The sequence below is a fragment of the Nyctereutes procyonoides genome, unplaced genomic scaffold, assembly GCF_905146905.1.
Source record: "Nyctereutes procyonoides isolate TBG_1078 unplaced genomic scaffold, NYPRO_anot_genome, whole genome shotgun sequence".
In the NCBI taxonomy this organism is placed as follows: domain Eukaryota; kingdom Metazoa; phylum Chordata; class Mammalia; order Carnivora; family Canidae; genus Nyctereutes; species Nyctereutes procyonoides.
This window is the reverse complement of record NW_026575139.1, coordinates 34142764-34158038: the sequence shown is the minus strand read 5'-3', so window position 1 is coordinate 34158038 and position 15275 is coordinate 34142764. Positions and strand designations below refer to the sequence as shown.

The window sequence follows — 15275 nt, the reverse complement described above, 5'->3', positions numbered from 1 at the left end:
ATTTTGCCTCAGTTTTTTCAGCATTTCTTACTTTATTTTAGAATATTCAAGATTCCATTGCCAAACAAGTTGAAATATGTAACAATGTGGAACAGTCTGGCGACTTTGCATTAAAGGACTTATACCCAGTTGATGTACATGCAACCCAGAATATTATGCTGAAACACAGAACACAACTGGAAGAAGCAAACCACAAGGTACAGAGGAATAAAGATGCCCTCAAAGCTCTGGAGGAGTTTCTGGCTTCTCTGAGAACAGCTGAGCTGTCTTTTGAGCTTTCAGCCTCAGATACACAGGTGGTACCAGAAGACACTTTGACAGTAGAAAATAAAAAAGGAGAAATTAATCTGATGAAGGACCAGGCCAGACATTTGGATGAACGTTTGAAGATGCTCGGCATAAGCTTTAAAGATGCTGAACGAGGTGATGACACCTGTGATAAACTTCTTGATGCTTTGTCCAGGAAGTTATTTGAGACACGTGGCTATGGTGTGCAGGAAGAGCTCACTGAAGAAAACAAATTACTAGAGACTTGTATTTTAAAAAATAATGAACTCCTGAGAAATATTCAAGATGTGTACAATCAAATCAGTAAGATCAGTCTTAAGGATCCCACCGTTCCAGCTGTGAAACAACGGTGAGTCTCATTTCTATCCAAGGCCCGATGCAGGGTAATACTTTAATGTATTTTCAATATCCGTTAGGTGAGAGAAATACTTCCTGTGTCTTTCTACTTCTGTTCTATCCTGCTCCAGTCAGTACTGGTTCAGCATTCTTTTCTGTAGACCTCAAACAAGCTTTGTTTTTTGTTGATAGTGTGCCTTTACAAAATGTTTTATAATTTTTTTCTATTTGAAGTGTGCATTTCACAGATCAAGGTGGAGTAAATAAGATGTGTGTAAAGTACTTGAGTTCCTTCAAAGTCCCGTTTAGTGCTGTTACTTATTACAGGGTTCTTGTGATGGGGGAAGGCCTAAAATACTCCACACACTGGATAATAAAGAAGGAAGTGGTGGGATATATGCATGCCATACCCTGGCCTATTTCTTCCTGAATTATCTGGTTTCCTCCTCTCCTCCCAGAAGGACTGGGATGAGGACTTGGTGGGAAGGCATAGGATTGAATTTGAGAGTTAGCCAAGGTTAGTACTGATTCTAGAGAACGAGCAGAATTGCAATAAACTGAGGTGGGCAGCATTCTGTATGAGTACTGTGATTTTAATTCTGGTGTTCAGAGTGAGCCTCTAGGTCCTACAAGTGGCAATGTTAGCAAGTTACTTTTGTGTACTCTCCTCCCCTGTCTAAATCATTCCTCTGTTGTCTCATCTGCCTACCAAGTCCCTGAGACTCAATGCTCTCTTGAAGCTCTTTCCTCTGAAATTGCTCTGTGCCCTCTGCAATTGAAATGTGCCCAGTTCTTAGTGAGGTGTGGAACTAATGACTAAGTCATTAATTTATTTTTAATAAATTTTTGTTATATATTTATAAATAATAAATGAATAAATTACATGTTAATTTATACATGAAAATCTGTATCTTGAACAATAAATTGCTTTAATTTTTAATTTAGTTGTTAATACCATAAATACGTTTTGCGCGCCAGGTATTATTTTAGGTACTGGAGATATAGCAGTTAACAAAATAGACAAAAACTCTTGTTCCTGGTAGAACTTCTTATCTATAAAAGAGTAAGGTACTCAATGTTTGATGGTGATAAAAGCTATGAAGAAAAATTAAGCAAGGAGGGGGGAGGAGATTGTAATTCCAAAAGAGTCATCAGGATAGTTTTACTGAGAAAATAATCTTTGAGTCAGATGGGCTGAGAGAGCTAGCCAGGTGATGACCAGGAGGGAGAGCCTTCCAGGTTGAAGGAGGGTTAGGTACCAAGGCCAGGTGTGGGAATGGGCCTGGCATGTCTGAGGAGAGGCAGGGAAGAGAGAAGGTCATTGGTGAGAGGAAGAGGTATGAAAAAGGATCAGGAGAGTGTTATTTTGATATAATAATTTGAAGGCAAATTAAAGTTAATGTGCTCCCCTAAATTACCCATACTTATGTTGAGTCAGATTGGCTAATCATTGGCTTTCAAACTTCTTTCTTTCATAATCAAGGAAAAAATCACTAATGAAATTGGATAAGGATCTAGATGAATATGAAGAAGAGAAGAAATGCTTGCAAGAAATGGTTAATTCTCTTCCACAATTCAAAGATGGCAGAGAAAAATCTCTGAATCAGCAGTTCCAAAATACAGTGCATTTGTGGGAGAGTACAAAAACTTCAGTCACTGAATGGTAAGGAGAAAGATCCCTCCCAAATCTGAAAAGTTGCTTATAGCACAATTAACTTTTTCAATTTTATTTTATTTTTTAATATTTTATTTAAATTCAATTTGCCAACAACAATTAGTTTTTTAAAATATGTCAAAAACACATACCCATAGATCTACAGGAGGGGCAAATGTGAGAGTTTCATACTGGAAGCTCGCTGGGCCAATGTCTGAGCAAGATCTGGAATCCTAGATTATAGCCCAGTGAGTTTAAGAGGTAGGTTATCCAAGAGGATAACAAATACACAGTGTGTTTATAATTATTATGCCTCCCCTGTATTAGTTTTCTATTGCTATTCTGTAACTAATTACCAGAAGTTTAATGGCTGAAAACAACACAGATTTATCTGACAGACTGGAGGTTGGAGATTCTGAAATCAAGCTGCCTTCCTTTCTCGGAGGCTCCAGGACAGAACCTGTTTCCTTGCCTTCTAGAGAGCTCCCACCGCTTTCCTTGGTGTATGTCTCCTTCCTCCATCTTGAAAGCCAACCATGAGACATATTCAAATCTTATTTCGGCTTTCTCTCTATCTCTGTCTCTGCTTCTGTTGTCACCCTGACCCTCCTGTCTCCGCCTTATAAGGACCCTTGTGATGATATTGCACCCATGCAGATAATTCCTGGTAATGTCCCTATTTTAAGACCCTTAACTTAATTGCTCCAGCAAAGTATCTTTTGCCATGTAAGGGGATAGTTGCAGGATCCAGGGATAAGATATGGACATCTTTGGGGGTGGGGGCCTTATACACCCCACTTGAATAGCAATGTTGCTTGTCAGTTGCCACTATCTTCTCTGCTGAGCAGGCTCAAGAGTTTTTCTTAATTATGTGGCAGCCAATGCCTGTCAATCCTGGTTGGTGATTCTGTTGAATGTTCTCCATCCATGCCTCCTTTCCCTTGCTGTTGCCTGGACAGAGAAGTGGTCAGGAAGGCTGATCCCTAACATGCTGCACCAGCCAGGCCAAGGGGTCCAGTTGGGATAGGAAGTGTGAGGTACTAATAGGAGGTTTGAGGACAGAGTGAGAGAGGTCAGGATGGTCTTAACCCCTTCCCTTTGCAGCAGGTGGTTCTGGTAGCTCCTACTGGCACCTTCCTCTCTGGCTCATGATACTTTCCTCCTTTCCCCTGAGGCTGAGTGGTGTATCTGTTTTTCCTCTGTGTCAGTGCCTCCATTCCCTGGAAGTTTTCCTTAACCCTGTTCACACCAGTGGTCCTTTTACACAGAACTCTGAGTGTACCTCCTGTTTTCTACTGGAAGCTGAGTATATAGTAGTCAAGAGAAAGCCTGTCTGTGATATTCGATATAGTCTATCCTTAGATTTTATAGAGGAAAGAAATTGAGGTCCAAAGAGGCTAAAATAACTTTTGTAAGCTCACAGGACTGATTAGTGCCCAACTGTAAGTAGAAATCAGGTATCCTAACTGCCAAATTATCTGTATTACTTTACTTTTTAAAAAGGGCTAAATCTAAATAAATAAATAAATAAATAAACAAACTAAATCTAGAATGAGTTAAATATACATAAACTGTGACTTGCTGAATTAGTTATTGAGACAATCTCCAAGAATAGTGCTAGGGAGGCACTGTTTTCCAAGGTTATTTGGTTATTGCTGAAATGGAAATGTTTCTTTCTAGATCTTACATCTGGCGATTTTTTTTAACTATTAATCTGGTGAAAATCACAATCCAGCGATTATACCATCTGTGTGCCAGATAACTATATATGCCATCATTCTTCCTTTACATTGGTAAAGCAATATGCTAAACCCTGACAAGAGGAAAAATCCCTCTATAACATATTAGTCATTGTTATAGGATACTTACAAAGAGAGAGAGAATAGTTTTATTATTTTTAGAGATTTACCTGTTTTACTTTCTTTTTTTTCTATAGCCTTGACCAATGTGAAAGAGTTTTGGAGCTTTTAAAACAATATCAGAATTTTAAAAGTGTCTTGACTGCTTTGATTCAAAAAGAAGAGAGTATCATCTCCCTTCAGGCTTCCTACATGGGAAAAGAGAACCTGAAGAAAAGGATAGCAGAGGTGAGTCCAGATTCCAAAGGAAACTTTACACAGTGGCCTCAACAATAAAGAGGATATTATAAATGGAGTCATTTTTGAAAATTGGCTTAAAAGAACAGTGACTCTGTGTTCTTAGATATCTAAGACCTTATTGAATTTATTACTAGGGCTTGCAAAAATTCAGTCCCCAAGTGGATGCTGGGTTGCTTATTGTTTGGTTTTTGATACTAGTGGTATGGTTCTACTGGAGTCTGGGGTCACCCCTGCTGCTTCATTTTAGGCTTGAGAGAATGAAGGTAGTGGGAAAACCCCTCTGTTATTAGCAGACAAAGGAATAATTACATTTTTATTTATTTGCTTTCTGTAAAGATGTGTGAGTTTACATCCATGATGCTCCATCTATTTTCATAGCCTCACCAATCACAACATAGTTTAAGAAGAGTGACACTTTTGGACACTAGGTGTCATTATTTTCTATGATTTAGGTGATTATCAACCAGGGTGGCAGAAGAATGGAATAGTTGAAGAATACTATGACTACACTGTATTACTGTACACCAGAAAGTTGCTTTTCCTGCTGGTTTTATGAGTCCTATGCTAAAGTGCTGTTAAAGGGTCAGTAGCATGTGTGAAATATAATCTATTTGATATACCTGATTATAAGGAAACATTTTCATTGAACTTCCCAGTTTCTGAGAGAGAGAGAGAGAGAGAGAGAGAGAGAGAATGAGAATCAACCAGATTCTTATAGACAATTTAGTCTTTATCTAGAGCTCTTATCCCTGAAGCTGCAGTAACATTCACGGTGGGGGACATATGGCCAGAGCTATAGGTGAAGAATAGCCTGTGTCTGAGACCTACTTTCTCAGACTCAGTTTCCTGGAACTGACCAATCACAAGGGACCCTGTTTGGATACCAGTTGTATGATATGTGACTATCTCACTGTTCTTTTTATGAGACTGAAATGAGGAAGGCCACCAAGACCAGGAACAGACAGTGACATGGAGTTGCTCAGAAGCAACCTGTCGGCTTCTGTCCAGCAGAGGTAGCTTCTACGTTTGGCGGTCTCGGGATCTGGAAGATTCTGTCCCTATTCCAGTGGATTTGAAGAGCTCTGGGTTCTTTTGATTCTCAGCAAGTTCTACCTGATCAGCCTTATAAGATCCCCTCAACCTTGTGTCCCAGTTTCCATAGCTGCTTTTCTGCTGTGCTCCTGATGCCAGTTACCCACCTTGTACTATTGTTTCAGGATCAAAGTCTCTGACTTCTTTACAGATCCAGAGTCCCTCTCTTGTATACTGACCAGATAGGTAGTCTCTCTTGACCTGTAGCTGTTCTGTTTGTGCTAATCCTCAGTCCTGAAATCCTGCCTTTGTCCAGTTAAATGGGATCCCGTCACCAGTAGGAAGCCATTCCTTTCCTGATTAGCTCAAGTAGCATCTGTAAAGTGCCCAGGACTTAATCAGCATCTAACTGCGTGTTGGTCATGATGATGCACCCTGTGTGTGGCTCTATGCACTCACCTCTCCTCAGGTGCTTGAGCACTCCTCCTTCTACCCTGTAACCCCATTAACTGTGAACTGTACTTTCTGGATAAGTTATTTATCTGATTAGTAAAACTTACTTCATCACCATGAGGCAGATGGCCTGCCTCTTGGGTGAGTCTCCCTAATGAGAATTTTGGTTCAGATCTTGACCCCTCTGCCATCATTAGCTCTCCAATGGCTGTTGTCCTAGTCTGTTCAGGCTGCTATTACAAAAATACCATAGACTGGGTGACTTATAAACACCACAAATTTATTTCTCACAGTTCTGGAAACAGGCTGGTGTAGGGAGAGGGGGACAGATCAACAATAAATTTAACCATGGATAGATCAAAGAATGAGGACTTTACATAAATTATTCCTGTGTATAATAGCTCATTATTCAAAATATATAGTTATAATATAGTTCACTTAAATATGCCTTCATAAATGGAAGTTAGTATGATAAAGTTTAATTTTTTATTACTTTAAATAATGCTGTAGGGGTGCCTGGGTGGCTGAGTCGGTTAAGTGTCTGCTTTCTACTCGGGTCATGATCCTGGGGTCCTGGGATTAAGCCCAGTGGCTGGCTCCCTGCTCAGTGGGGAGCCTGCTTCTCCCTCTCCCTCTGCCTCTCCCTCCTGTTTGTACTCTCTCTCAAATAAATAAAATCCTTTTTAAAATGATGTAGAGTAGAAAAGTATTTTCATAAACATGATAGAGTAAGGTTTGCAATAATATACAGAGAACTCATTGAAATTAGTGAGTAAACCACTGAGATCCAAACAGATATTTGTACATAGGGAATAAATTGGCAATTGTTAAAAAATAGAGAGGGAGAGAGACATAGTTCAACCTCATGAGTAATCAAAGGATAGCAGAATTACTCAAAAATACTTTGTTTGCCTTTTGATAGCGAGATGTGTACTCTATATTGCTACTGAAAGAGTGGATTGATGTTATCCTTTTGGAAAACACTTTGACAATATTATTGAAGACCCATGAAAATCTGTCTACCATTTGACCAAGTATTTCACTTCTAGGAATCTAGCCTAAGGATATAATATTAAATATGGAAAATTCTTAATACCAATGGCAGCACTTTAAAAATTTACTAATTTCCTTCTTTCTTCACTGACCAAACTATACTCCCTCCACTCTAATAAATGATTTGTTCCAGAAACTGGAAAATCCTGAGGCTAGAAAAATTGGTTTGATTTGCAAATAAGACTATCATGTGGCCTTGATGTTTTAAGTACTACTACTACTACTACTACTAAAAATGGTATTGATGATGATAATGATAGTTTCTGGCATGGAGGGCATGGTCATTGGATGGCAAGTTCTTCACATATTATTGTATCATTTCATTTCCACATAACCCTGCAAGGTAAATAGTATTAACCCTGTTATACTGGTGAGAAAACCAAGATTTAGAGTTTGTTGTTGTTATTTTGTTCTTAGAGAATTTTAGAAGTAATTGGAGGGGTTTTAATGTTATTAGGATGGGTCATGAATAAAGAAGAAATAAATTCCCCAACCCTGCCCTATCAGTTTTCCTTATTTACTGTAGGATTGTCAAAGGAGATATATACTTAAAAAAAAAAGACCAAATGGTATTGTTTTATTATAATCTGCACAAGTGCCCAATATCCCAGCAAGTTCTTGGGGAAAAAAATGGTTCAAGTAGGTGGGCCAACCTAAATGCTTAGTATGCCTTCATCTCCTCCAGATCTAAATCCAAATCTTGGAATCTTATCACAGAGTAGCTTAGATATTGATACAGTGACTTGGGTTCTTCACGTGCTGTGAAGATAGGTTCATAATGCTGGTCTCAAGAATATTACCTGTTGAACGATAAGGAAACAACACTGAGCAAAAAAAGAGCCATATCCATGTATTGAATTTTTCAGGCATGCTGATCTTGCTTACTGGTAATGTCCAATTTGTGTCTTGGAATTTGAATAGATTAGTGACTTCCTCTGTAAAAAAGGCAAAAAGTGAGGACAGGGGTTAAGTAACTTTCCCAGGATTATATGGCTGATGAAAGGCATAATCGTGATTTAATCCCAGGTCTATGTGACTACAAAATCATGTTTCAATCATTGTAATTTTGCATTCTCTGTAAACATTTGAAATATGTATATGGCAGAAGTAAAAATTGATTAACTTTGCTTTGTTCCCCTTTTTCAACTGTAAAGGTTTTGCTCACAAAGGTATTTTAAAAATTAATAAGATAACTAATTACCTTTAAGAAAAGTGTAACAGTCCAGGCATTTCTTGTTATGTTGAGAATCTTATATCTCTTATCTAGCATATGAGTATTTCATATATTTGCTGAAATAATATATTATTTTGTATGGAAACTATACAAGTTCTAGTACACTTAGTATACTAATATTTGATTCTTTTTTCAGATGCTTTTTAAACTGCCTGAAAAAAAAAATCAAAGCTTAGTACTGACTGTTAATATAGTTTTCAGTTAAAAAAATAAATAAAATATAAAAAAATTATAGTTTTCAGTTAATTTTGTGATGAATTAGATACTGTCTTCAGAAACAATCCGTTTCTGTGGTATGTGTTTGTGGTATGATGCTTTGTACCAGCGGCCAAAACATGATACTACTGGGAACTTTTGTCGTCCAAACCATAGAAACCTGGATGTTTATCTAGGATATGGGACCAGATTTCCACTCCTTTTAATGAAAGACAGAAGTGCAAAAGAAAGACTAAAGGCTAGAATGTCAAGGGACTATTCAGGTTTGGGAAAAGGCAGAGTGAGTCTACTTTCCTTTATTCTACCCTTTCCATTTATTGTGGAAGAAAACTCACCATTCCTGACAGCGGTGAAAGTACCCTCTCCTGTTCTTTTTTCTTCACTCAGTGGTGGCTTGTGTCAGTGTAATAACAAAGTTCTTTGACTATAATGAAAATTAGGATGGATATATATATATATAATATATATAAATTTGGGCATATATATAATGTATATATACATTTATATATTTAAGTTTTATATATATATATTTTTTCCATTTGATTGAATGAAAATTTATTATGCCCAATGCACAAAGAGTCCTGTTCCAGGAGAAAAAACCTTGGAGTTTGCATCTCAGCTTTATGGATGTATCAGTCAGCCTCCAATCAGGAGACAGAAAACCTCCCCAGTCATTTTATTCTCATTTTAAAAATTTTATTCAGTTATTGTTTTAGTTAAACTTTTGAGATAATTGTAGATTCACATGCAGTTTTTATTTATTTTTTTTCACATGCAGTTTTTAGAAATATAGAGGTCCTGTATACCTCTTCCTGTAAGTCTCCCCAGTGTTAAATCTTATAAAATTACATAGTACAATATTGTAATCAGGATACCCACATTGATAGAGTCAAGATAGAGAACACTTCCAACACCACAAGGATCCCTTGTGTTGTCATTTTATAACCCTATCCGTTTCTGTCCTGTGGATACATCATACAGCGTGTAACCTTTGGGGATTGGCTGTTTTCACTCTGCATAATTCTCCAGAGATTCATTCAGGTTCTTCCATGTGTTGATAGCTTGTTCCCTTTTCTTGCTGCATAGTATTCCATGGTATGGATGTAACCACAGTTTGTTTAATTATTCATCACTGAAGGACATTGGGTTGTTTATAAATTTTGGCTATTATAAGTAAAGCTGATATAAACCTTCATATAGGGGTCTTTTTTCTTTTTTTGTTTTAAAGATTTTATATATTTATTCAGAGAGACACACACAGAGAGAGAAGTAGAGACACAAGCAGAGAGAGAAGCAGGCTCCATGCAGGGAGCCCGATGAGGGACTCAATGCTGGGTCTCCAAGATCACACCCTGGGCCGAAGGCAGGCACTCAACCACTGAGCCAGCCAGGCATCCCAAAATAGGGGTCTTTATGTGACTAGAAGTTTTTATTTCTCAGGGTTAACTGCCCAGGAGTATAGTTGCTGGCTTGTATGTTAATTACATATTTAGTTGGTTTTTTTTTTTTTATATATTCATGAGAGGCAGAGAGAGAGAGAGAGGCAAAGACACAGGCAGAGGGAAAAGTAGGCTCCACTCAGGGAGCCTGACGCAGGACTCTAACCTGGGTGTTCAGGATCAGGCCTGGGTCAAAGGCGGTGCTAAACCGCTGGCCACCGGGGCTGCCCACATATTTAGTTTTTAAAGAAACTGCCAAACTAATTCCCACCAGCAATGTGGAGTGATCCAGTTCCTCCGCATCACTGCCAATGTTAGATATTGTCTCAAAATTTTTTAAGCCATTCTGATAGGTATGTAGTAGTATTACATTATGGTTTAATTTGTATTTTCCTAATTGCTAATGGTATTGATAATCTTTCCTTGTGCTTGTTTGCCATCTGTATGTCATCTTTGGTGAGTCAAAATAAATATAATATCTTTTCCTGTAATATCTGGCCCTAGTGAGTAATTATTTTCTAAAAGTTTTCTGTCTTGCTAGATTGTCCTCTTTTTGGTTCTCTGGCTGAGGATAGCAAGCTTCCCTTGGCACGGTTTTTTCCCACTGTGCTCATTGATATTACTAGGTGTTGGGATATCTGAGGGAAAAAGAAAATGCAGGGAACTTACCACCAAGCTGGTGTTGAGGAGCTGATGCCCCCAGCTGTTCTCCTCTCTTGAACTTTCCACTTTTAATTCTTTAAGTTTGTTTTGTATATGATATCCAGGGTTTTTAGTTGTGCTTAATGGGAATAGGGAATAGGGAAAATTATGTCTATCTCTATTTCCAGAAATGGAAGTCCCCTAAGATGTATGTGTGTGTATATATATATATATAGATATATAGATATATAGATATATATAGATATATAGATATAGATATTTGCTTAGGAGAAATCTATTTTCAAATTTTCTGTAATTGTTTAAAATGCTCAGGTAAGACTGGTAAGCTGAGTGAAACATGAAGATTACAGTAGTCAACATTCAGATTTTATTTTGTAGTTTAAAATCATTTTGATAAAGTAGTGTTTCACCCTTCCATGTTAGAAATGATGTGGAGTTACAATCATGGGAGACTAAAATTGAAGTCATATTAAACATGTATTAAAGTTCTGTTTTATTCAGATGAGTATGTAGTTTCTTCAACATTCCAAAGATGATTCCTGTTAGAGGAGTCTAGGAACTGCCATTTTTTATTGAGTGAAGATGCTTTTTTTTTTGGTAGACTGTTATTTCACATAGACAAGAAACATGATTTTAGATTATTATAATTATTTCATCATGCCAAGTGGGAAGAAATTTGAGTGTAAGATTATTTTGTTAGATGAGATGGTTAGGATTCTAAAAACTTTTTATTGAGAAAGTAGGAAAATAACAGCCTGCTTTAGAAAAGAATAATGTATGAAGGAAATACTCTGTTATGATTAGCCAATAATATAATTTGGTTCTTACAATTTTTCTATGTAAATATTTCAAAAACATGTTGCCTTTTTTTCAGATTGAAATTGTCAAAGAAGAATTTAATGAACATTTAGAAGTTGTAGACAAGATTAACCAGATCTGCAGAAATCTACAATTTCATCTAAATAAAATGAGAATTTTTGAAGAGCCTCCTTTTGAAAAAGAAGCTAATATTATTGTGGATAGATGGCTTGATGTGAGTGACAGTTTAATTCAGTAAAAATCTCATTTTATAGGAAATTGATCTTTTCTGTTGTATCTTTAGTATTTTTTCTCTAATTATAAAATTCAAAAGTGTTCATTGTAAAATGTTCAAATAATCTAAAATTTATGACCTAGGAATTAATTTCACCCCCTGAGTTAGAAGCCACTAACAAATGGGTCTGTAACCTTTGAGATATAAAAGCTTACACTCAACTTCTTTAAAGTAAACTAGCTAATATATAAATCATTCAGAATATTTATGTCCAACTATATATTTATTTAATAGGGTTTTGGTTGAATAATAATTAAATTTTTATGAATTACAAATTAAGAATTTGTCCGTATTCTATTTCCTTCTGTGTTTTAAAAGCACCTTTAATTTATTGTGGTTTAGAAATTAGGAAAACTATTACTTTCAGTTTCCTATAAGTGGCAGCAAAGTTTTTTTGTGGAAGGAAGAACTATGTGATACATTAAGGCACCTTTTTTTTTTGATGATAGTTAAAGCAAATTATTTTAAAAACAAAGGTAAACTAAACTTTTATTTTAAAATAGAGTGTGTTTGAAACAATGGTTTTCATACTTTTTACCACTAAGTGTGTTCTTTCTATTTTTTTAATTATGGTAGATAAATGAGAAGACAGAAGACTACTGTGAAAATCTTGGTCGAGCCCTAGCTTTATGGGACAAACTTTTTAACTTAAAAAATGTCATCGATGAGTGGACTGAAAAGGTCCTTCAAAAAATGGAATTACATCAAGTGGCTGAAGAAGAAAGAGAAAAGCTGAAGGTAATTTGTAACAGAGATAAAATGTATGCTCTTTTTGTACACAGTTGATGTTTAATATTGAGCTTGCTTTCTGGAGCCAGAGTAGAGAAATCACAAAGAAATGTTTTATTTCTTTCATTATCTCTTGAGTGGGACCTTTTGTTATTTCCTTTGTGATAGGTAGGAAGATGTTAGCTGGTATTAGTAATTTGGGGTTCACAGACTCCCAAGTGTTTGTAAATAAAATGACCTTATTTGGGAAAAATTGCATCTTTATTTTTATGAATGTCTAACCAAAATGTAATACTGGTTCCAATTATGAATACAGTCAATAAACATAGTAGGATGAATATTACATGTGACTTTGTTATCAAGAAAATCGCAGATATCTTTGAACATTATCTGATTGTAACTGTTACCCTTTATCACTGTTTGAAATTATGGTGTTTAGTAACGTCACTTCTAGGTCTTCTTATTTAAGGTAGTAATGTAGAAACAAATATATTGCTATAGCAGAAATTATTTTTGATATTTTGATAACTGTAACTCAGTAAAATTGTTTTCTGTTATAATCCTAGATAATTTATCTTATTTTGTTTTTAAAACATTGTTATGCAAAGGATCCGCAGGATTCACCAGACTATCAGAGGCATTTATGGTACAAAGAATGTTAATAACTCCTAGAAGAGGCCTTACCAAAATGTATAATTGTTCCCAGGGAGTCACTATAGGTCCCAGAGATTGGCAGACTTTTTCTTAAGAGATCAGATAGTAAATATTTTAAGCTTGTAGATCATTTGGTCACTGTCACAACTGGTTAATGCTGCTGTTGTAGCATGAAAGCATGCAGCCATAGACAATTCATAAATGCTTGAAAGTAACTGGGTTCCAATAAAACTTCCTTTATAAAAAAAGACTGCCAGCCCTTAGACTGTTAACCCCCGATCTACATCATGAATATGGACAATCTTCATAATTTGAATTAAGCAGCCTCTCCTTTCAAAAGATTAGAAAAAAATGCCAGGCCAAGTATTAAAATCTTTATAGAGCTGCAAAAAAGACTAGTTTTTAAAACCATAACCTGCCATTTTTTAAATGATTTTCAAAGATTTTAAGTTATCTCTTTTAACCCTAGAAAGAGCTCTTTCTGATTGCTTATTTATATATTATTCACTTGGATCATATGAAATATCATATGAAATATGAAATCTCTATCTTTGTAGGTCAGAAAATAATCAAATATTAGCAATTATATCTGGCTCAGTATAATAAAAAACTATATGTATGTGTACATGAAGGCTTTATAGTATGTCAAGTCTGATGCTTCCAGTCTCATTTTTTCTCTAATCTTTATTATTTTAACCATTTTTAAATTCACTTATCCATTTTTATACATTTGGAAAAGGTTTTCAAAAATGTGTAGAGATTTGAATTTCCTTGTGTATGATGATAGATATTATGATTTGCTAAGTGTGAATGAATAAGTCTTAATGCCTTGAAGTGCAGGTTGTTTAAAAATTTGAAGTTAAGGATGCCTGGGTGGCTCATGGTTGAGCGTCTGCCTTTGGCTCAGCTTGTGATGCTCAGGTCCTGGGATTGAGTCCTGCATTGGGCTCCCCGCAGGGAGCCTGCTTCTCTCTCTGCCTATCTCTGCCTTTCTCTCTGTGTCTCTCATGAATAAATAAATAATATCTTTAAATAAAAACAAAAATTTGAAGAAGTTAAAGATTGTAAACTGCCAGCCTGAGGGCCAGATTCTGCCAACAGTGTGTGTGTGTGTGTGTGTGTGTGTGTGCGTGCACATATGGACGCACAGTTTGTATGCACGGATCTAGGAAATACAGTGTGAAGGGACTACATTCTTGTGTGGCACAAGCCTGACCCCCTCTGTCATCTTACAGTTAGGCTGCTTCACTCAGCTGTAACATTTGGCTGACTCATAAAGTCACTTGGGTTCATAACTCTCAGGACTCCTTCGAAAAACAAGTCATTTGGGGAAATTCAAAGGCTCTCTCAGTTTCTGTATATAGTAATAGTCATCATAGATCCCAGAAAATAAAGTATAACTAAAAAGATATTTTCTGTTAACATTATTTGTTATAGGAAGAGTTACAAGTCCATGAACAAAAATCTTCAGAGTTTTCTAAAAGAGTGGCTAAAATACAGTTTCTCCTTCAAAGCAGTGAAATGCCTCTTGAATTGCAGGTAAGAGAATTTTTATTTAAAAATTGCAATTAAAGCCCTCTAAAGTAATGTTCAGGGATGCCTGGGGGGTGCAGCTGGTTAAGTGTCCAACTCTTGGTTTTAGCTCAAGTCGTCATCTCAGGGTCGTGAGATTGAGTCCTATGTTGGACTTGCACTCAGCTGGGTGTCTGCCTGGGTTTCTCTCTCCTTCCCCCTCTGCCTCTCCCCCTGTGCATGCTCTCTCTCTCTCTCTCTCTCTCTCTCTCTCAGATAAATAAATAAATCTTAGAAAAAATAATGTTCATAATCCAGAATTCTAAATCTTTAAAGTAAAATAAAATTAGAATCATTATTTAGTTCACCTTTATTCAATTCCTATGTTGTCTAACTAAATTTTTAATAGTTGGCATAGTTCATTATATCTGTTTAGAATAGGTATGATTTTTGTATTGTTTTATTCCCATTTCACTTATTTCCAGGACTCTTGTGTAGAGGTACAGATGTTGCCATGCTTCTATGTAAAGTAACAAGGGTTTCCTCTGGAGTGTCTTTTGGCCATAGGAAGGAGAATATGGCTCAAGTGATTCTGTGTTTATTAATTGCTGCATGGGGAAGCAGGGAGATTGCCCCAACTGTGATTTTCTATTGCGTGAAGAGATTTGTTACAATTTTATTTAGATCAGAGTGCATAGTGGCTGAAGAAGAGCTCTAGAGTCAGACTTTCTGGTGAGGTCTTGGCTTTGCCACCTACTAGCTTTGTGATCTTGGGCAAATCATTTAACATTCTAAATCCTGTATTTTGTACCTAAAGTGC

At 36.4% G+C, this 15275-nt stretch overlaps 1 protein-coding gene across 1 annotated transcript in view; it reads left to right on the top strand.

Moving 5' to 3' along the window:
* SYNE2 (spectrin repeat containing nuclear envelope protein 2) overlaps positions 1-15275 on the top strand; it is a 316861-nt gene that overhangs the window by 130532 nt on the left and 171054 nt on the right. Inside the window, 6 exon segments of the mRNA XM_055303886.1 lie at positions 42-637; positions 2108-2287; positions 4215-4365; positions 11342-11500; positions 12137-12298; positions 14381-14482. Of these exon segments, the coding sequence (XP_055159861.1) occupies positions 42-637; positions 2108-2287; positions 4215-4365; positions 11342-11500; positions 12137-12298; positions 14381-14482 (1350 nt within the window).